General features: G+C 38.4%; 2 protein-coding genes across 3 annotated transcripts; one reads left to right on the plus strand and one right to left on the minus strand.

The window, feature by feature from the left end:
• Positions 1–708: 708 nt before the first annotated feature.
• On the minus strand, positions 709–22862 carry LOC121413560 (chromatin assembly factor 1 subunit B-like). Of its 2 annotated transcripts, XM_041606420.1 has the most exons (14): positions 22767–22862; positions 15342–15464; positions 14312–14444; positions 13701–13809; positions 12804–12907; positions 11305–11401; positions 10825–10912; positions 10005–10174; positions 8460–8599; positions 7490–7634; positions 6731–6856; positions 3316–3531; positions 2971–3285; positions 709–1936 (listed from the first exon to the last, which is right to left on the minus strand). In XM_041606420.1, the coding sequence occupies exons 2-14, from the start codon at positions 15462–15464 to the stop codon at positions 1450–1452; spliced, it is 2253 nt and encodes a 750-aa protein (XP_041462354.1). In that variant the 5' UTR covers positions 22767–22862; the 3' UTR covers positions 709–1449. The 2 variants fall into 2 exon arrangements, with proteins under 2 accessions (XP_041462354.1, XP_041462353.1); XM_041606419.1 differs by having other exon boundaries at positions 2971–3531.
• LOC121412852 (uncharacterized protein K02A2.6-like) lies at positions 16345–20046 on the plus strand. The gene has a single exon (XM_041605613.1). It carries the CDS (start codon positions 16345–16347, stop codon positions 20044–20046), a length of 3702 nt encoding a protein of 1233 aa, XP_041461547.1.
• Positions 22863–22926: the final 64 nt, after the last annotated feature.

Raw genomic sequence — 22926 nt, forward strand, 5'->3', positions numbered from 1 at the left:
TGATTCGTCGGAGGCCCCCCCCTGGCCTAGATTGGGTTAAGGGCTGATAGGAAAGACCATTCCTTCCATAAATTTATTAAATACTTTGTCATTCTGATGAGAATTATACAGGTAACTGACTAAGTCGACCTTCCATAAGTTGAATTATTGCCCAAGTCGAAGCAATTTTTTACTGGATTATTGAAAACGTGTAATACCTTTTCAGTCTATTTTCCCCAAGTCAAACAGATTTTCTGGTCCCAAAAGATTTGACTTACGCAGAGTTACCTGTATACACTGTATGACAAGTAAAATGGGCTCTCATAAGCCACAATCTGGGCCCCGTCATACAAAGAGTTACGATTGATCCAATCGCAACTATGGTCGGCCAGCAATGTCAATATCTATTATGCATGTTCAAAATATTTTCTAGCTATGATGTACATTCCTGCATTCATTGTTTTCTTGAAAATTCACTTTGCTTCTCTTTGCATACACCAAGGGCATTGTGCAAATTTTTCGCAGAATTTTTTTTTTGACATTTGATGGATTTCCATAGAGTTACAACTGATCAGATCAATTGCAACTCTTTGTTATATGGGGCCCTAATTGAATCAGGAATTCCTTTATATTTAAAAAATGAATTATGCTTCCAATATTACAATCCTTAAGCCATAAATATTCAAGTCCTTTGTTGTGGATAATTGCCATTTTAAGGCTGTTCGAGCAAAAGGCTAGGTTATATTGTAGCACCATTCATGTTTACATGGTATGTGGTAGTCATGCCTTTTTTCTTGCCAAATATAAGGACACCATTTCATGAAGTTTTCAACAATGACAAGTTGTAATCTCCTGACAGTAAAGGGATAATTTGAGATCAGTGCTTTTCCACTACTCAAAACCAACAGTTTCACTGAAATTGTCAGAGCTGATAATATTGTCAGTGCTGATGACTTTCATGTAACACCATCCTGATGTTGAAATGATTGGAAGTTCAAACAAATGATCAATTATTCCAAAGGAGAATGACCTTTGCATTTCATTACATGTACAATCAAACTGAGGCTATGTTAATAAATCCAAAGGTAAATGTCCTCCGTCTATGGTATATACAGGAGCACTCTTAAACCTACTTCAATATGAAGAGATTCACATTTCCAATCATGATTTCACATACTTGTAGCAAATTCCGTCATAGGTGTATGAGGGTGATTTATCACATGGTTGCATGGATCACAAAGCAAGTGTTATAAATCTTTCAAATCTTTGAGAATATAACAGATCAAAGCCACAATAATCCACACTGAAACACAATGATCCTTTAGAGGCTTGAGACAAAAGAACCAAAGCAATACAAGCAGTAGTAGGCTTGCAGTTCTCTCCTTTATGTCTTCGACTAGTCTTGCAAGTCAAGTTGCTTCGTCACAGGAGTCACTGGGATAAGAGTTCACATTCTCAGCTTTGTTTCAGTCAGACGAGCTTGATTGTGTTTATCCTCCTTGGAGCAGGAGCCACAGGTTTTGGAGGCATGACAATCGGCTTCGGAGGCATCTGGACCTCCACAGGAACGTCTTCCTTGACTTCCATCTCGTCTGCTTCATCGCTATCACTCTCTGCAGTCAAATCAACCACGTCTTCATTGTCCTCATCATCATCGTAGTCATCTTCGTCATCTTCATCGTCGTCGGGTATAATGATGTCTTCATCTGCTTCACTGTCTTCATCGGGTACAGTGTTTAAACCAGATACAGATGGGACATCATTCTGCTGGTTGCTAGGTGTGGTTGTTGTCTTGACGCTGGATGATGACGGTGATGGTGATGATGCATGATCTTCCTTTGAGGGTTGATTTGTAGAGGAAGAGGAGGAGGAGGGTGAGGATGAAGAGTTTGCAGGTTGGTTGGAAGGTGGGGAAGACAATGTAGTCAACTGGATTCTCCTTTGTGGTGGCTTTGACCTAAAATATCAACAATTAAAAAAAAACCACAATAACAAACTGACTGCAATAATTAAACAATAATACAAATATTGACATAGATAATTGGGAAAATATTATTTTTATGAAATACAGACTCTCTATTAAATGTAAATAATCATGATGTGGAATTAAGTCCAATTATAAAGCCAGGATAGAAAATGCAAAGTATGTATAATTATTCCAATCCTATCCAATAGTCATTTAATACAGTGCCCTTTTCTTTCAGACACAAAGCACTGCACCCATAGTTGCATACTACTCCATGTTCGGGCCACTAAAACAATAATTCAACACCTCAGAATGATCAGCTTATAGGGTCCATGGTCCATGCAATGCATTATTTTCATGAACAAAACAAATGGTTTCTTGAACCGGTCAAAAGAATGGGCAATTTTCACTGCAGCAGGTAGGTGATTCCATTGTTTTGCAGCAACCACAGAAAAGGGAATTGGTAACATATGATCAAAATTACAGGCTGTTAAATGCACTTATATATATTTTTTTTGTGTTGTCACCCACATCTGCATATGTGGATGTCATGTGACTTATCTAGCCAGTCAGACACATTTACCATGCGAGATACCGTGCAGACGGCACTTCGACAGAGTATATAAGGCCTGCTTTTACAAACTTTGCTCATTCTCCTGAGGACGACAAGAACACACTTGTCGAAACGTCGAGATTGGGTGGTCCTTTTCAGGACCAACATTTGCCCAAGAAAGATACATGGTGTACCGTGAAACCTACTACACTATTCTTCTTCGCCATGGAATCCTTCAGAAGTTATAGCACTTATATATAGTTTAAATTAAAAATAGTAATTCACCAAACAAGAAAAATTATTTTGTTTCATTGGGATGTGGGCAAAGAACTAAAATTATTATTTTTTAAAATTTTATATTCCATCTCAAATACCACATGCTATAATCACCCAAAGCATATAGTTCAAACTATCATTTCCGAGGATGGGGTAACTGAAAAGTTAGGGTTAGGATCTTTTGTTCTGGACATACCCAGGTGGTCCTGATATCATTACTGGTGTGATCCTCTTGGGTTCCTTCACTCCATTCATTCCTACAGGTTTGACACTCGTAGAGGCTGGGTTATTAGGCATCGTGCCATTAGATACCGGTTGCTGATTTGCTGGTTTTGAAATCCCTGCAGCCTGATTGGGTGATTTTGAAATCCCTGCAGTCTGGTTTGGTGACTTTGAAATCTCAGTGACCATGTTGGTTGACTTTGAAATCCCTGTATTCTGATTGGGTGATTTTGAAATCCCTGCATTCTGATTTGCTGGTTTTGAAATCCCTGCATTCTGATTGGGTGATTTTGAAATCCCTGCATTCTGATTGGGTGATTTTGAAATCCCTGCATTCTGATTGGATACCTGAGATACTGCAGCAGCAGGTGCAGGAGTAGGTGAGGGTGAAGCTTTTGTAGTAACAGATGCAGCAGGAGAAGGGGTAGGGACCGGTTGAGAGACGTATGGAACCCCAAGTTCATCAGGTTCAAAGGTCACAAAGGAGCAGTAGCCGTCTGTTGATGAGACAGCTAATATCCTGCCATCGGATGACCTGTAAAGGATTTCCAAACATAGGAATGATTCAATTTAATTGGAGGATTACATGATCATTCTTGCATACAAAATGCTCCAGCAAAATTTAGGGTAGGAGAAAAAAGCAAATCAAATGGGGCTAGCACATAATACGCCTGCCTGTAATACAGAAAATGGAGTTATTGGTCAAGCAAGAAAAGTGGAAGGTAGCAACTTGACCTTTTGACCAAAAAATAAATAGGCTCTTTGGGATCCATGCCAGTATCATACACACCAAATTATGAGCCTAGGTTAAGTTAAAGTGAAGTTATATTGTGTTTACAAGGACTTCAGTAGGGTATGATGAAAACATGTCACTGTGACCTTGACCTTTGGACCTCAAAATCAATAGGCTTCCTGGGATCCATGCTGGTATCATACACACCAATTATATGAGCCTAGGTTATAGTTAAAGGGCAGTTATCACGTTTACAAGGAATAGTTAACGGACCATAATACGTCCTGTCTAGGACGGGCATATAATAAAAAAGAACAAAGATTGAAATACATTACATATGGGCAATTCCATGGAAAATGTTCACTTTAGAGAAAAAATGAAGTTTCAGATTTCACTCAAGCAGTCAAATTTTCTTAAAAAGTAATCTATAAAGTCTCAATTTCCAATAGAAAAATCGCAATATTGATAAAATTTTGTAGTTTTTTCCCATCATCAAAAAAATAGAATAGTATATTGCAAAATGTAAAAAATGTGGCTATTTTTAAACAATTCATCTTTCCTGTCTCTACTAAAAGCAAACAAGGTCCCAGAGGTCTCTTTTAACTTTTGAATAGTTGATTAATGTTTAAATCAACAGAAAATAATCGTTAAATTTTATGCCATTCATCAATTTTACAGAAATCTGTCTTCAGATTTTTGTGATTTCTTTACCATTATCAGTGTCATGTCCGTTACGTTTTTCACTTAAAGTTATCACATCTTACAGGAAATTTGTCTAAAGGTACTGCAGATTCAGATTCTATGTTAGAATTAAACCCCCTACCATGTGTAGCAATCATTTTCCCTTACCACTTCTCATTTTCATAAAAATGGCGTAACGGACATGACAATTCGCGTAACGGACATGACGCCTTATATATGGCAAATGGCAACATTTACAAAAACAAAATATTAGGCTCAGTGTCACAGACTGAGGTTAGTCTCAATTGTTTGAGGATAGCTGAATGTAATATTTCCTAGAATCTGCATATCATTCAAGCTATTTTTAGAAACTGGTGAATGATGAAAGTTCAGCTCTTGTTCTGGTAGATTTTTCTGAGAATTAACGGTATGCCACATAATATTAGGATTAGATGCAGCTAGATCTGGCAACATACTCAGATCACAATCTGCATCATTCGTGTTTGAACAAACATTTGATTATCTTAGGTTCTTGCACTGACAGTTTGGAGCATGATAAAACTTGTGAATTCATGATCATTGATGATATTACTTCAAAGTATCTGACTTTCACCAACCTCTACATGTACTTCTTCAGTGATGGCATGGGATCACATTTAAAAGCAAGTTTGTATTTGGATATCTGTGTTTCATGATGTAGCTCTATGAATCCATGAATCTGCAGTGGCACTTCTTTGCAGTATCACAAAGCAAAGGGGCCGTGGAAAGAATGTGGCGCGATCAATAAATTATGTCATCATAGTATTTTGGTCAGCCATAATCACGATTTGAATGATGTATCTTCAATTGTACACAAGCAGCGCGAACAATACAACGAAATTAGATACAGCCACATTTGTCAGCAAGCAAGATTGTAGATTTAGAACATCCAAGACTTGATGAAAGGATGATTATACTCAGGATGATAGTTTATATTTTGAATGAAAAAAAAAATCTCAGAAGCTATTTACAAACATTCCGATTACCTTTCAACTCATACATAATCGATAATGAAAGACCGGTTTCCAGGTACTGCTATTAAATTTTAATACCATTTTTTGTAATCTTAAAACTGACATTAATACTAGTACATGTTCTTTATCATACAATACATTCCATAATATGTTCATCTTGGATTTATACAGGTCTGGTAAATTTTGTTTTCTTCTCACAAAAACTGAGAGTTGGTCTTCTCAGTGTGTCGTAGTGGTACGATAAACATTGTATTTTATATAAAATTATCATGTAGGCTATAGCTATTAAATTAATGATACCTGCCAATTATATCTACATATTTTTCTTTAGAGTGTTAGTAAAGGTACTTTGCTGTTACATAATTACATTCATTATTCATATTTCTTTCATTTTCAAACTAAGAAGTACTGATTAAGTTCACTTCGTAAGGGTGTCATGTCCGTTACGCTAGTATATTATCAAATATTAGGGCATGAATAAAAAATAATCTTTTCTATCAACTTTTTCTCCTTTAATTAGGTGTGGTGGATGGTAGTAACTGGAAAATATTCATTAACTGTTGTTAACCGGTGTAAAATAAATTTTTCTAAATATTTTTTTGTTTTATAAATATTGTACAAAAAGACCCCCTCTCAAATTGCAAAATAATAGGAGATATTACAGATTACCAGTTATGATATGTGTCTCTAACCTCTAGCCTTAACATGTAAACAATTAGACTTGTACCATATCTTGTAATAAAATAATTATATTCGCTTACAAAAAGTGGACGAAACTGTCATGTCCGTTACGCTTCCTGTGTCATGTCCGTTACGCTACATTTTGAGCTAGGAATACAGAATGCACTGCAAAACTGTTGTTAAACACCATTTTATGGATAGAGCATGATCTTAAGGTTAAATTAACACCAATTTCAGGTGCATGCAATCTAAGAATTCACAGGAATTTTGATAAGCAACAGGAGGTAAAAATGCTTCGTCCATTTCGTGTCATGTCCGTTACGCTCACAAAGAGTGCAATTTCTCCGCAACTGTTCAACGAAACGATTTGAAATTTTATGTGTATGTAACTGATACTTAAATGTGTCTGATAAGCTTAGTAACAATTATCAAAAGACTGCTAATTCTACTGTATAAACATTTGAATTACAAAAATTTGTCTGAACGTCATGTCCGTTACGCTGGAATTGACCATATGCAGAAAGAAAACCTTACTGATTACTTTCCTTGAAAATTAATACTTTCTTTGTGGATTAAAATAAAAGAAAATGTAATGCACACGAAAACTAGTCCCATGTATTACTAACCATGTGACATCACTGAGCTGATGATAGTGGATGTTTGAGATGAGACCAAATGGAATGCTTTGCTGGGTATCATATAGGAGCAGAGAGTCCTCAGTTGCTACGGCAAACACCATCCGATAAGGTAAGCTGATGAGAATATCACAAATCAAACATTTATATCATATATATTAAATATGTTTGGTTGCATATATCAGGGTAATAGAGACATGATTACATAAAAAAACAATTTAAATGATGAAACACACAAAAAACAATTTGAATGCTGAAACCCACACACACATCACTGTCAAAAAGCAGCAAATGCATATTTCACAAATATATTGCAGTATTCAATGAAAGTGCTGAAGAAAGCTGCTGGGCATTTCCAAACAACAATCAACCTTTTTATGAATAAATATTAACAATAATCTTATTTACTGCAAATTCGCAAAATTGCTTCTAAGTGATTAAGAGAAAGGAAAAAGGAAGTATGAAGGAAATAGAAATACTTTGCACAACAAAATGTTTGACCACTGTGTTTCTTCCTTTTTTTCTCCACAACACAAACTGCTCAAGCTATAATTTAACTCAAGCCATAATTTAAGAGATTAAAAAATTTTCATGTAAACTTGAAAAAAGAAACAAATCATTTCATGGTGGTACTGTCCTACATATGGAGGGTCAGACATAAAAAAAATTGTGCAATTGCTCTTCGTTTAAAAGCTCTACCAACTACAGAATATTGTACAGAATCAAGTATGAATACTGTGAGGTTCTTACTCAAATAACTGTGTAGATTGGTCCTTGGTCTCAGGCTCTGATGGTTTGGTAGATGATTTATCTTGAACATCTTTACTAATATCTGATTTCTCTTTTCCATCTCCATTTGATTCCTGAGAAGTGTTAGCATCGGTCTCCATTGGTTCTAGGGAGGGAAGGGAAAAAGAAATACAAATTTGTTGCAAATATATATATCTTTTTCATATAAAACTATGTCAACTTATTTCCTTCTTATTCTTTCAAATTACCAAAATATAAGGTTCATCTCAATTAATGTTGCAAGAGGAAAATAAATCATTTGAATACTGTGATCATAATAAATCAGGGGAATAAGTGCAACTTGGGGTGTACTACATTACTAAATAGAGGGTGGACTTTAAATGTTTACTATCATTAAGTAGATGTTTGAAAGAATCACATTATCCTGTATATGTTTGCATTGCCTCACTGGATCAAATGGAATGGTGCAGGATTAATCCATTTAAAAAAGGCTTTAGCTAGAATGAAAAAATAAATCTATTCATCTGGACTTACTTTGATTGAAACAGAGGACACTTTTACATCCGATCCGGGACGCTTCTTCAGCTCTTCTGAAATGGCGGGAAATCATCGTTGCTGATTGGCGCCGAAGCACCGTCGATGTTATTGTCTTGGAGACGTCAAGGAATTTTTCGGATTACAGGATTGTAAATCTGAGAGAGGTTATGTCGTAATCCTCCTCCTTTGTTGAGACAATAACATCGACGGTGCTTCGGCGCCAATCGGCAACAACGATATCCTGCCAATTCAGAAGAGCTGAAGAAGCGTCCCGGATCGGACGTGAAACTGTCCTCTGTTTTAATCAAAGTAATTCCAGATGAATAGATTTATTTTTTCCAACGTAATTTGACTTTTCTTGGATGAATCAAGACATACATCACTTTATTAAAGGTTATAGCTGTTAAAAGAAATTTTGATAGCATATTTTTACCATCTTTTTGCTCTGCTTTTTTTTCCGGTGTCACTGTGGTAGAATCAGCCTCGCTTGATTCCTGTCTGAGTTCAAACAATACCGGGCAACATCGTACAGCGATGGTGGCCTTGGTTGGACATGGCAAGTGTAGAACAGGCCTGGAAAAAATGTGAAAGAAATATCAATACACAAATTATGCATATTGGAAACTACATCTAGAACCACCATCAACCAGATTTTCAACTTGGAAAATTTCAAAGGTTGCAAAATGCAGCTGCGCGTATTGTAACTCTATCTAGCAAGCGCAGCCACATCACCCCTACATGTATATTGAAAACTCTTCACTGGTTGCCCCTGAAGGAACGCATAGTCTTTAAAATCCTTCTTTTGATTTTTCATACAGTCAATGGAACTTCCCCCAGTTACAATAGGTCTTTGATGCATCATTACCAACCCTCAAGAAATTTACGATCCTCATCATCTAATCTCTTACAAATTCCAGTTGCTAAGAAATCATGCGGGGAGCGGGCCTTTGCTCATGCAGGACCTAGCCTGTGGAATTCTCTCCCACACAGTTTGAAAACCCAGACTTCAGTGACCACCTTCAAGGGCAACCTGAAAACATACCTGTATAAAAGTGTTTTTTGATAGACATTGACTTATTGTTCAGACATGTATTACATGTATATGTAAATAGTTTTTGTTGTTCTGCTCTGAAGCGCCTTGAGCATCTAATCAAGATGGAAAGTGCGCTATATAAATCTTATGTATTATTATTATTTATTATTATCTAGGACAGGTATGTGAGAGAGGTGAAACAAGGAGGTAAATAACATGACTAAGCAGGGTGGGGGTGTGGGACAACCCCTCCCACATTAGGAAACTTTTGTGTGTTGAACTTGAAATGATGCATTCTGGGGCCCATAACATAAAACTTAGCAATGATCGATTTTTCTACGATTAATTCAATTGATTACAATGTACAATCAATCGTGGAAATCAAGCGTACAATTAATCGTTGACCTTTGTGTTACGGGACCCTGGTGTTTTATGATCTGTTATGAAAAGAAAAAAAATACAGTATAGCTCCAACTGCTAAAAGCACCTGGTACATTCAAGGAACTAATCCAGCCTGGTACCCATTCACCTCACCTTCGTTGAGTGCAGCACAATGTGAATCGATTTCTTGCTGAAGGAAATCATGCCATGGCTGGGATTTGAACCTCCGATCCACATGGTAATATGGATGCTTTCCAAGTCACTGGGTGAAAGCTATCATATGACCAGTTGTTTGTTTCCATCTAACATGAAAATTTGTCACTGACTGGTACAAATGACTAGTACTAACACGCCCGAGTATAGCCTAGAAACCTTTTAAAGGTACCTTGTATGTGTAATTCTTACTAAATCCTGCAATTGTATAGATAAAGACCATAAAAAGGTAATATTTTTCTACCTTTAAGCAAACAAATTGAGACAATAATAAACATGTCCCCTAATACCAACAAACACAACTAATACCAACATTATTGACAGAACTTCTCCGATTGCATTTGGACTTACTTTGAGAAGGATGCTGATGAGAACACATAGGTTGTATTGAGGACACTGTCCCCTAGTTCCAGGATACCAGCAGGAGCAATGAGAAGCTCACCGTCCGGACTGAAGGTTAACCGTCTGAAGAATGATTTCATGGTGTCATCGTGGAACATACGGTACTGCTTCGTCATACCCTATTAATGAGATATAAGGACTAAAGGTAAGGGGTCTAAAGAATGATTTCATGGTGTTATTAAAAATCATTGGATACTGCTTTGTCATACCCTATTAATGAGATATAAGGACTAAAGGTTAGGCATCTGGAGAATGATTTCATGGTGTCATCGTGGAACATACGATACTGCTTCGTCATATTCTATAAATGAGATATAAGGACTAAAGTGTTTAGGGGTCTAAAGAATGATTTCATTGTGTCATCATGAAACACACATGCACGATACCCCTTTGTCATATCCTATCAATTAGTTATGGGATAAGAATAATGAAAATATCATATGTATCATCTTAATAATACAGATTCTCACTGACAATCTAGTCTTAAGTCTAAGGACCTCCGCAGAAAGGAACATAATTCATGGAATCTCAAGTTACCATGCCTTTTTTAATGTAAAGTAGTGTTCTTTTTATGTATTAATTTCTAATTAAACTGTACAGATATTTGTTCAATTACTTCTGTCTCACGGACAGAAAATTTGTTCATAAAATGAAAATAAAAATAATGCATCCAGTAAGTGTAAATGTCATCAAACTACCTTGAAGTGATTATTTATCAGCAAGTAAGCAAATAATCAAAATTTGTTGAAAGTTTTCTTTAGTAACTAACCTCTCCATTATTACCAGCTGCAGCCATTGTGAGTTTGTTGACATGATGAATGCATCTATTGTTGAGTAAATTGTACACTCTCATTGATCTGTGATAAAACAATTTAGTCAATTCAATTAATCACAATTGGATTCATGAGTAAATCATCAAAGAGCTTGTCCTTATCACAGTGGATTTATGGCGAGAGTAATGCCATGCATATTGTACAGTTGTATTAAAATTGCTAGTATTGTAATTTCACCAACCAAAATAACTGTGATCAAAATCATTTCCTGATCAGCTCATTTCTCTCAGAGACTTAGCAATAAATTTCATTGCAACATTGATGTTTTAATTTGATAACCCCCTTCCAAAACCAACTAAAGTATTTGCAAAACAAAGCATTCTAAAGATCTGTTCCCCTGGATCGTGTCATGTAATTGCATGCTAACCATGGAGAGAAAGGTATATTTTTTTTCTTTTTACAAAAATAAAACATACCTATCGCAGCTGATTGTAGCACAGAATCTATCCTTAGGATCCCAGGCTACTCCTTGGACAAAACTTCTATGATCCTTCAGAAGAAACAACTTCTCACCTGAAAGATAGAGATATCATTTAGATTCTAAATGATCACTGTATTTAACATTGAAAAAAGAACAAATAAAACTAAAACTTCTATTTAGAGTGATAAAATAAATACCCAGATCAATCACCTTCCAGTCTAAACGGGTATTACTTTTGAATACCTTGAATAAATGGATGGTTTAACAAACTTTCACTCCATCTACAGTATATGATACATGAAAACCCCACAATTTATAAGTAGGAACCAACTTAATTGATGTACAGACATTTCTACCTCACACCAAGTACCTAATTCATGTTGCCCGTTTAGTCTGAAAAACTAAGTCACAAAAAATTTCAGAATCAGCAGGATTAGAACCTGCTATCTCTTGCATGCCTATGTGACTCTCATATAATACTACATGCAGTGGTGTATCTAGGGGCTGCAAGGGAGGCACGTGCCTCGGGTGCCACTTTCAGGGGGTGCAAAAAAGGGGAAAGATGCTCAAATAAAGAAAACCAAAAGAAAAATGAAGAGAAAAGGCAAAGGAGTAAAGGTGCAGAAAACATACCGCTGGAGGTGATTAATACCCTCCTCCTACATATGCTATATATGCAGTTTCCTACACATTTAAAAGAGGATTTTTATGTCTTTACCCAGGGATGAATAATCGTGCCAAGTTTTGATTAGTAATATACTTATTCTCTTCAAGAATTCCAACAAACAGTCCTTAAAATATTCCTTTTTAACTGCCAATATCATAACTTTTCATCTCTAGCTGCGGGTATGCATTTTGATACCTTACTCTCTAGTAATTATAATTATTAATAATAATGCTGACATTTACAGAGGGCTTTCTTACTAACAGTTCTGACAGTGAAATACACACTTTTTCTGGTTTATTTGAAAGCATTTTATCAACCACTGATTTGATAAGGGATATATAAATCCTCTTCATTATTTTTTTTTTTTACAAACAATCATTACAATATTCCTTTTAGAGGGGGAAAAACATGAGTGTGCCTTAAAAACAGATTTGGCGTCGAGTCTCTCTACTACTCATCATCTCTACTCGCCGACTCAAGCCAGCATCTCCTCATCAGCTCTACTACTCACGCTGTTCTCACTCAACATTCCTTCTGGTTTACAGTCCTTTTCAGGACTATTTTCAAGAAAGAATACTCTATTATCAAATCTCCACTTTCTCGCCTATCCACTTCTTCTCTTCTTCTATCCACTGTTTCTATAACACTCCACATGGTGTACCGTAAACCACATCAGTAATTGTACATGCCACCTTACATTGCCTTAAAATTGTTGAGATTTAAGGCTAGTGTAAAGATTCAATCCAAAATAATTTAATGCAAGAGAAAATAATGTGCCAAGTATTGTATTATATCAAAGTGTAGCATGGATTCCATCTAGTCCTTACCTTTCTGTATATCCCAGATGATAGCACTGTTATCCACAGACCCTGAGATCATTCTTGACCCATTTGAAGACCAGGAGATATCATAAACATCCTCAAGATGACCCCTAGAAAAGTACATCAAGTCGTATTTGATTGAAAGCCGGATATGAGAGTTATTTTGATGAGGATGTAAGTTTCCTTTGTAATCAGGTTTCATTATCAGTAAACACTTATTGTAGATTGCAAACCTTAATTCATAACATTTATATTAACTTTGAATCCTACTGATCAATAAGTTTACATCCAAGTTGAATGCGGCAAATCAAGGAACTTCACATTTCGACATGGACAAAACACTATATGCTCAGCATCATATAACACAATCCCTATAAGAAACAGCACAGACTTTTGGTAAGGCATCTAAGATTAATAATAAGCAAACGCACTACTGCAGCAAACCCTGTTTCATTAGCAGGATTCAAAAGTCTGAGAATTATCCTTTTCCTACATGGAAAAGGGTATTTTCTATGGCTGAAAATATGTTGAAAAGGTTTGAATTCATATTTGTCTAAAAACAATGTATCCCTTCATTTGGTTAAACTATGGAGAATTATAATCTTCAATTATTATACAACATTTTCAAAATCTAAAGGTTTTTTTCTAATTAGATCTGACTTAGGAAATGGTTTCACACTCAGAATTTGTCAATCAGGAATGATTTTGGGATAATATGCCTCAGGGTCAGCTATGGTAAGGGAGAACCTAAGAATTAATACCAACGATGTCGACCAAGATCTCAGGTACCAACTTCATTTAGAAGCTAATGGTCACTTCAAATCATTGAAATGATTTATATCAATCAATTTTAACCCCTGCTGTCTACTGTAGTTATGGCATGGTAGGAGAGGGTAGACTCACCTAAGTGTCTTGGTGGTAGCCCAGGTTTCCTTACAGTCTTCATCTTCCTTGCCAAAGACCGGTGCTACGTTACCAACCTCCTGAAGCTTCCACAGGATTACCAGCCCATCTGATACAAACAAATTGAGAATACAATCATTAATATTGATCATAGGTTTAATACATATTTCTCAACATGGAATTTTCTTTGGTGCAGTCCTTTCCTTGACACCATGCTAGGCCATAATGAAGGAGAAAAAATCTGAGATAACATCCATGGAACAAAAAGTTGAACAAGTTCCAGATAAAGTAGATGAATTGACAAAGATTCATAATATGTATATTTCCATCACCCTCCAATTTTTTTTTGAGGGGGGGGGGGGTGGATGAGAAAAAGATGAAAGAAAAAATAGAGAAAGAAATATAATGAGAATTGTAGTCTTAGAAAGGGGGGGGGGGGGAGTTAGTGAGATAAGCGTAGAGAGCAGCGAAAGGAGCTTAAGTAGGAAATAGAACATGACAATTTCTAAAATTGGGACAGAAACCTCTCAAAGGGAAAATGAGGAAACTGGCATCAAACATTCAAGACTACACACTTGTGTGGAGATCACAGATTTTCTTGAACATCTTACCATCTGCCCCTGAGGCTAAGATTTCTCCATCAGGTGAGAACCTGACAACATTAACAGCTTTGGTATGACGGGAGAGACTAGCAGCGAATGTGGGTTGAGCCTTGCCATCATTATCAACATTGACGTACCATACCTGTCGATGAATATAAAGAAAATATCTCATGAATATTCACATTTTCTTTAGAATGATCTTGAGCAGAAAATGTTCATGATCTCTGTAGATTATACAATTTCATTTGTTTAAAATCTTTTGTCTTAATCATTGGTCAAAGACCATTTCTCAACCAATCCAACAGCCTATAAATAGGCACAGACTTATTATGAGTCAAGTATGAATGTGAATAATGACACGAAAAAGTTGGCCTCAATAAATGTTGATTTTGTTGTAAAAGGGATCGGCATATCTTGAACCTGTATGCACTTGTATGATACACAAATTTTCTAAAGATTAGAAACCTGAACATTAAATCTGAAATTTCAAAAATGTAATAGTTTGGAGCTGCAATAGCAATTTACCATGGAATTTGGGTAATATGTAGCTAGTCACAAATTATATATCAAAAGAGATTTAAAAACAATTTTCAGTCAGATATCCTTACTGAAGACAGGGAGAAGAGGGGGGGGGGGGGGGGAGGGGGAGGGTTATGGCAAATACATTGACCATTTTCCTTCCAGTGTGCCAGAGGACAGAATGCAATTTCTGTGACGTTTGATATCAGAAACATGTGGCAGAGAAGAAAAGTAGATAACATGTAGCTTCGCTAAATCTACTTAAATTTTGGAGGAAGAGCAAAAGCCTCCTCATACTGTAGAGCTCTAGGGACTTCCTAGTAGGGAGTATTTCATTTACAATTCTGTCAGTGATTTCCCTAGACAGATCTTAAATGCTGAGCTACAAATCCTTGCAAGTGATTGGTCTAGAGCAAATTAGCCAGTGAAAATCACTGACAAAACTCTCCATGAAATACTCCCTTAAATTATGCAATAGACCTGGCATGCCTGCTTCAATCTGTGCTTTTAGTATATTTACCAGAATATTTGTGTCTGTGCTAGCCGTCGCTATCCTGCGTAACAACCTTTTTCCAGGTTGAAAGTCAGCACTGTAGACAGGATCACGTCCATGCCAAGAAATCTCTGGAGTTTCTACCTTCATCTGCATATTAAAAGAAAATTTTATGAACGAACATAGCGAAACCTTAGCAATGATGCATCTGATGACTTGTACATGTTCACTGCAGAGTGCAGAAATAAAATCACTCTCACTTTTGCATTTTTTTTTAAATTTACAAAGGTTAGACTTTGAATTTTTATTTGAAAATAGAGATTCTAGCAATTCTAGCTGTTTCAGGAATTTTTAAAGTGATTAAAAAAAACCCTGGTCGTGGTGTGGTTTGATGGGTGTGATCTACATGTACATCATTTGAAGTAGATATAGTTAAAACAAGCAACTAGAGACTAGGCCTAGGTCTACTTCACACCATTACGTCGCATGTGCGAGGGTCTGAGCTCGGACCCTTGCGTATGCGATGTTTTGAAATCGGCAGCGAATTATTTATGAATTTTATATTTTCCCCCACAAAATCCCACCTTTGTCACTCGAAATATCAGAGCGAGTTCACGGGCTCGATGTTCGGGTAGGTGGAGTGTAGTGTAGTGGTAGTGAAGTGGAGCCTGCACGAACATCGCTTGTTGAGTATGGCCATATCTAGGCCCCTTATATTTGTTTGGGACTTGAAGATATATACCTATATCCCGATCACAAGTATCGATACCGACACGTCATGACAACGTTTCCATGAATCATAACATGCTACTCTGAACCTACGAACTTGTCTGAAATCTCTTTATTCGGAGTCCAACATGGTGTCCGAAGTGGGATTCATGGAAAATTTTCCGTAATTAAGACTTGTGCGGACATTTCAAATGCTATCTTGGAGAATGAAAATCACTTTGCAATGCTGATTTTGAGCCTCGAAACGTGAGTAACTTTTGCCGATTTCAGTCATTTCTTACTACAGTCCCAGCTATTGAAAATGGCGTCTTGTCAAATAGGCATCCCGGTACCACAGCCGATGTGCTGCAAGGGCAATTTGGAGTCAAATTGGAAGGCCTTTGAGGAGTCATGGAACGACTACCGCATAGCGACAGAGCTAGATAAGAAGCCAGATAGCGTGCAAGTAGCAACTCTCAGATCAGTGATGGGCCAAGATTGTAAAGATAGATTGGCAACCTTACCGATGAGTGATGCAGAGAGACTGAAACCACAGATCATTGTCAAAAAACTAGCAGAACATTTTGCTCCAGCAAGGAATGTGCTATATGATCGGTATGTCTTTCATAGTGCCGTGCAACAGCAAAGTGAAAGTGTTGACCAGTTTGTTGTGCGGCTGCGCCAACTGATCAAGCCTTGCAAATTTGGTGACCTGGAGGAGGAGATGATCAGGGACAGGTTGGTGCTTGGGTGCAAGGACAAGCAGGCTCAGGCACGCCTTTTCAGAGAACAAGATACTGTGTGCACCTTGAAAAAGGCCATCGCAGCCCTGGAAGTTAGTGAGCTATCCCAGCAGCAACTTAGAATTGTAAAGGGAGAAGAGACTGTAAATTACATGCAGAACCAGCGTAAGAAGGGAAAAGCGAGCAGCCGACAGCAGCAGTTCAACTCCAAGACAAGAAACATGGATAAGAAATCAGGAAAGAATTTCACTGCACAAAAAGACGAGGTTAGTGGATGCAGATTCTGTGGTGGTAGCCATGGAAAAGGCCGTGAAAGCTGTCCAGCATATGGAAAAACCTGTCGAAAGTGCAGCAAGCAAAACCACTTCCAAAACGTATGTAAAGCTAAAATGCAGAGAGGTATGAAACCCTCATCTGTCTATCAGCTGGACAGCAGTGATGATGAAGATGCACTGACAGTGGAGGAGGTAGGGACATTGAATATTCACGATGGTGGAAAGAAGCTGACCTTGCCATTGGATGTAAAGATAAACGAACATCAACAAGGAAAACTGGAATGTTTGATAGATACAGGGTCAACATGCAATGTGCTATCCTACAGACAAGTGTGTGAGCTGGAGAATTCAGGACAACCTTGCATTGATCCAAGCAAATCCAGAATAAGGCTGTTGAATCGTAGCATAATTCCAGTTCTGGGAGAGAAGACGTACACTTGTCATTATGGTACCAAGCAGCATGATATAACATTCAAGATAGTTGATGTCGAACACATACCCCTATTGTCCAGCAAGACATCCATCGACATGGGACTGATTACTGTCAATGTTACTGATGAGGTCAACGTAATGGGGGACAGTATTATTGATGACTATGCTGATGTCTTTGAGGGTCTTGGTTGCCTGCCAGGTGACTACGACATGGAGATCGATCCATTCATTCCCTCAGTCAAGAACTTAGCTAGAAAGGTGGCAGTGCCTCTGAAGGGAGAACTGAAGCAGAAGCTTGATGAGCTAGAGCAGAGAGGCATTTTGAAGAAGGTTTCAGCACCCACGGACTGGGTCAGCAACACGGTTTTGGTCAAGAAACCAGGCAAACTCAGAATCTGCTTGGATCCAAGAGAACTGAACAGAGCGCTGAAGAGACCACACTATCTTATGCCCACGATGGATGACATCCTACCAAAGCTTGCCAAGGCCAAGGTGTTCTCAGTGCTAGATGCGAAGGACGGTTTTTGGCAAGTGAAGCTGACAGAAAGGAGCAGTTTACTGACGACATTTGCAACGCCATTCGGTCGTTGTAGATGGACTCGTATGCCCTTTGGCATATGTACAGCACCGGAAGAGTTTCAGAGAAGGCAACATGAGATCATTGAAGGCTTATCTGGTGTTGATGTTGTGGCAGATGACTTCCTAGTATATGGCAGTGGTGCTAATCTGGAGGAAGCCTTAGCAGACCACGACAAGAGTCTCCGCAAGTTCTTGGCAAGAGCAAGAAAGGTCGGGCTAACCTTGAACAAGAAGAAGCTCAGATTACGACTGAGTGAAGTGCCATACATGGGACATCTTTTGACAGCAACTGGCCTTAAACCGGATCCAAAGAAGGTACAGGCTGTTGTGGAGATGCCAACTCCGACTGACAAGAAAGGTGTCCAGAGGCTATTGGGTAGTGTTACTTACCTTGCAAGATTCTTGCCTCGACTATCAGATGTGGCGGAGCCTCTGAGGCGTCTGACTGACAAGGATGTGCACTTTGAGTGGAGACCGGAACATGAGGAAACGCTCAAAGAGGTGCAACAACTCCTCACGCAAGCTCCAGTGCTCAAGTACTATGACGTCAAAGAGGAGGTCACCATACAATGTGATGCTTCGGAGAAGGGACTGGGAGCGACCTTGCTTCAGAATGGGCAGCCAGTATCATTTGCATCTAGATCCTTGACAAGGAGTGAACAAAACTATGCCCAAATTGAAAAGGAGTGCTTGGCTATAGTATACAGCTGCGAGAAGTTTGACCAATTCATACGGGGACGAGATGTAACAGTGCATACCGATCACAAACCCCTCGTACCAATCTTCAAGAAGGCTATACATAGTGCCCCAAAGCGGCTCCAGAGGATGATGCTAAGACTCCAGAACTACCATCTGGATGTGATATACTGTCCAGGCAAAGAAATGTATATCGCTGATTGGCTGAGCAGAGCGTTCTTACCAACCACTGAAGGCAGAGATAAAATCTATCAGGAGATAGAACAAATCAATCAGACTGAATACGTCCGAATCAGTGACGCAACGTCTATTCAGCTGCAAAAGGAGACGCTCCGAGATCCAGCACTGCAGACACTGACGTCGGTAGTAATGAACGGATGGCCGGAGACCAAAGATGATGTTCCTGTAGTAGTACGTGAGTACTACAATTACCGAGACGAAATAACGGTACAGAATGGAGTTCTATACAAGGGCATGAAAGTTATTGTTCCATCAGCCATGAGAGCCCTAATGCTGAATCGAGTGCATAGCAGTCACCTGGGAGTCGACGCCTGTGTTAGACGCGCTCGGGATGTTCTCTTTTGGCCAGGTATGCAGGCAGAGGTGAAAGAAAAGGTGACACAATGTAGCACCTGCAATGCGTTTCAGCCAAAACAACAAAAGGAGCCTATGTTGTCGTATGATATTCCGAGCAGGCCTTGGAGTATCGTGTCACAGGACCTTTTCACTCTTCACAACGAGGACTATCTGATAACTGTTGACCACTACAGTGATTACTGGGAGATCGACAAGATAACAGGTGACACCAGAGCAGCAGTCATTGTGGCATGCACAAAAGGCCATTTCGCACGATATGGACGTCCAGACAAGGTGATAACAGACAATGGACCCCAGTTTGTTGCCAAGGAGTATGCTCAGTTTGTTACCGACTGGGAGGTTGAGCATATAACCTCTTCGCCATTGCATGCTCAAAGCAATGGAAAAGCAGAATCAGCAGTGAAAATTGCCAAAACTCTCCTAAAGAAAGCAGCAAAACAAGGAGAAGACATCCAGTTGGCTTTATTGGACTGGAGGAATACTCCTGCTGATAGTGGTGCCAGCCCGGCACAAAAGATGATGGCTCGACGAACCAACACTCTACTACCAACACCAGAAGCACTCCTTAAACCACAAGTAATAGGAGGTGTATCACAACACATCAGTCACAAGAAACAGAGGGCCAAGAAATACTATGACCAAACAGCAGCACCACTCCCTGAGCTAGAGATTGGACAACCGGTCCGCATCCAGCCTATGTGATGAACAATTACTCAAGACGATGTAGCGTCACAACCATGATTGATGCGCTTCAGTGGAAGACCCTGCAACATCGTAGAGCAGTGTCAAAGCTTACTATGATGTACCGAATCACCAACCATCTGATTGACATCCCCGACGACCAGTTGGTACCGCTCAACACTCCAACCAGAGGCCACAGCAAGAGATTTCTAATCCCACGATCACGCACATCACTACTGAAGGATACGTTCTTCCCAAACACCATCCGTTTGTGGAACGGTCTACCTGAAAATGTGGTCATCTCACCATCGATCGACATCTTCAAGACACGAGTCAGAGATGTCGTCTTAAACTAACTCAAAATATGAGAACAATTTGTATATAGTGTATATGCGTTCGTTTTTGGACTTATTTTCATCGAGCTTTGCTACGAGCAACACGTTTAATTAGCCGATAGACAACCAACTGTTGTGCGACGATACTCCGTGGAGGTTTATGCACACTACTGGAAGAAGAAGAAGAAGAATCGTGGTTTGGAGTGGGGCAAAGGAATCTGCATGGAGATAGTTGGTCCACGGTCATTCTTGGTTCAAACAGAAGCTGGCCGAATGCTAAGGAGGAACCGGAGGTTCTTGAGATCAACAGCTGAACCTCTCATTCCAGACACACAGATGGCTGAGACAGAGAGCCCAACAACAACACGTGATAGCCCAGAAGATGCTACTATATTCCAGCCAGTGGGTCAACAACCATCCTACGCTGAAGTGACAGCAAAACCAGTCGAATCGCGTGCTAAGGAGGTACCCGTGAACAACTCTCAGACTCAATCAACAAGCGCTGGTCGCGTAACGAACCAATCGAACTGGCCTACCAAATCTACGCGCACCAGAACAGGAATCCAGATGCCAGCGAAATATAATCAGTTCGTTAGCAAATAACCTACACCGTAAGGATGATAACTGAGAGACTGGACTTGTATAAAGAAGCAAGTGTATATAGTTACAGAACAGTTTTTTTTTTCTTCGCGTTTTTTGATAGTTTTGATAGTTTTTTTTCGCGTACGAAGGATCTCGAGTTCAGATGCAGCCTTGGAATGAGTTTTTAATATGATTTTTCAAGACGTGGGACTCATTTCTTCATTTGACTTCACACACTGGACATTGAACTCTGTGCCAAAAATGCTGATAAATGGACAAGAGACTCATATTTTTTTTTTTCACATGTTTTTTATTTTTGAATTGATTTGAATGGTATCACTGAATGTAATGTGACTGGGATGCAGAAGCTCAGCAAAACGATTCACACAAAACGGGAAGGGAGAAAAAAAGAAGGTAGTTGAAAAAACAAAATCAATTATCTTTTAATGAAAGTTTTCACTATCCTTTTTCTATTTTTAAAAGGAAGGGAGATGTTTGGGACTTGAAGATATATACCTATATCCCGATCACAAGTATCGATACCGACACGTCATGACAACGTTTCCATGAATCATAACATGCTACTCTGAACCTACGAACTTGTCTGAAATCTCTTTATTCGGAGTCCAACAACTATTGTGTTTGTTAATGATGTATTAATTTCAGTTCGGAACTTCTGATAAACCAGGCCCAGGGAAATGGCACTCGTTCACTGCTACCATCTGGCCTGTGGAGAATCTACAGGTAGGACTATGGACTATGGTATGCCAATGCTGTTTAGAGCACACACTTTAAAAAATCATTAAAATATCACTTTTGTGACCAAAATTACTAATTTCCATAGTTTAAATTTATTTATCATTAGTAATGTGGGAATAATTTTTGTATTCACCAGAGCGCTCAAAAACTTGAATTTTGGGCATATTTTTGTGTACGCCCTCTATTGGTGGAAAGTAATATGGCAAGAAAATTTTCATTTTTTGATCTCTATTTTTAATTAAGAAAAAATGATATAAAAAATCAAATTTAAATAAGAGCCAAGCAGTATGAATTAACAGGTCTAATGGAAACTGTCAGTGTAAAAAAATCAAGCATTTGCCCCAAAGAAAAAGAGAAAATAAGCCAAACATTGCCACCCTTATTTTGTCACACATGGAGATATACTATAACTGAGAACAAGGTTATATTATAACCTTGTTCATTGAATGAGAGGGAAATGGGAGTTCTTCTTCTTCTTCTGATAAAGTCGTACTATATTAGTTGCGCGACAGACGAAGTAAGTCACTGTTTTTTCCCTTTTAAGCTTATTTTTTCACTTTTCCCGTTACTTTTGGTGCATTTCATTTCAGGCCAAAATATTTAAATGGAATTTATTTTGGCCCATTTCTTAATTTTATTTTTATTAGGGCCTATGTAACTAAGACAAAAATATTGTTTACCCCCTAGTAAGTGCGGCTGCATGATCGCGAGCCGTCTGTGTGTGTACGAGGAGAAATAAAACAGAATTGAAAATGTTGAAAAAAAAAACTCCTCGAAACAGACGGCTGCCAAGCAGTGCCAGCTGTCGACAAACTCAGAGCAGCGCTACCAGCTGCAGCTCGGCGCGGGCGCCGCTATCAACGTAGATCCTACCGAGTCCTACCGTACCGCCCGGTCGATCTCGTCTCGTGAAATGGCGAAAACATCACTCAATCAAAGCCACACAAACGACAAGTAGGGTAATTCATAAATACCAAATTTCGATCGAAAACATTAACTATGAACTGATAATCATTATTCACAGCACAAATACTAGGATTCAGCCATTTAAAGAAGAATACTTACATTGTTTTTATCTTGGACAGTTTCAGCTCAGGTAATGTGCCAAAATTTTCTCAAAAGTTCCCGCGAAATAAAATAATTATAACTCAAGAGGGCAGTAAAAGAATTGATTAGTCTTTAAGATCAGACTAATGTATTTCCACTGTGACATTTTCAAATAAAA

Source organism: Lytechinus variegatus, chromosome 4 (genome assembly GCF_018143015.1).
Source record: "Lytechinus variegatus isolate NC3 chromosome 4, Lvar_3.0, whole genome shotgun sequence".
Classification (NCBI taxonomy): domain Eukaryota; kingdom Metazoa; phylum Echinodermata; class Echinoidea; order Temnopleuroida; family Toxopneustidae; genus Lytechinus; species Lytechinus variegatus.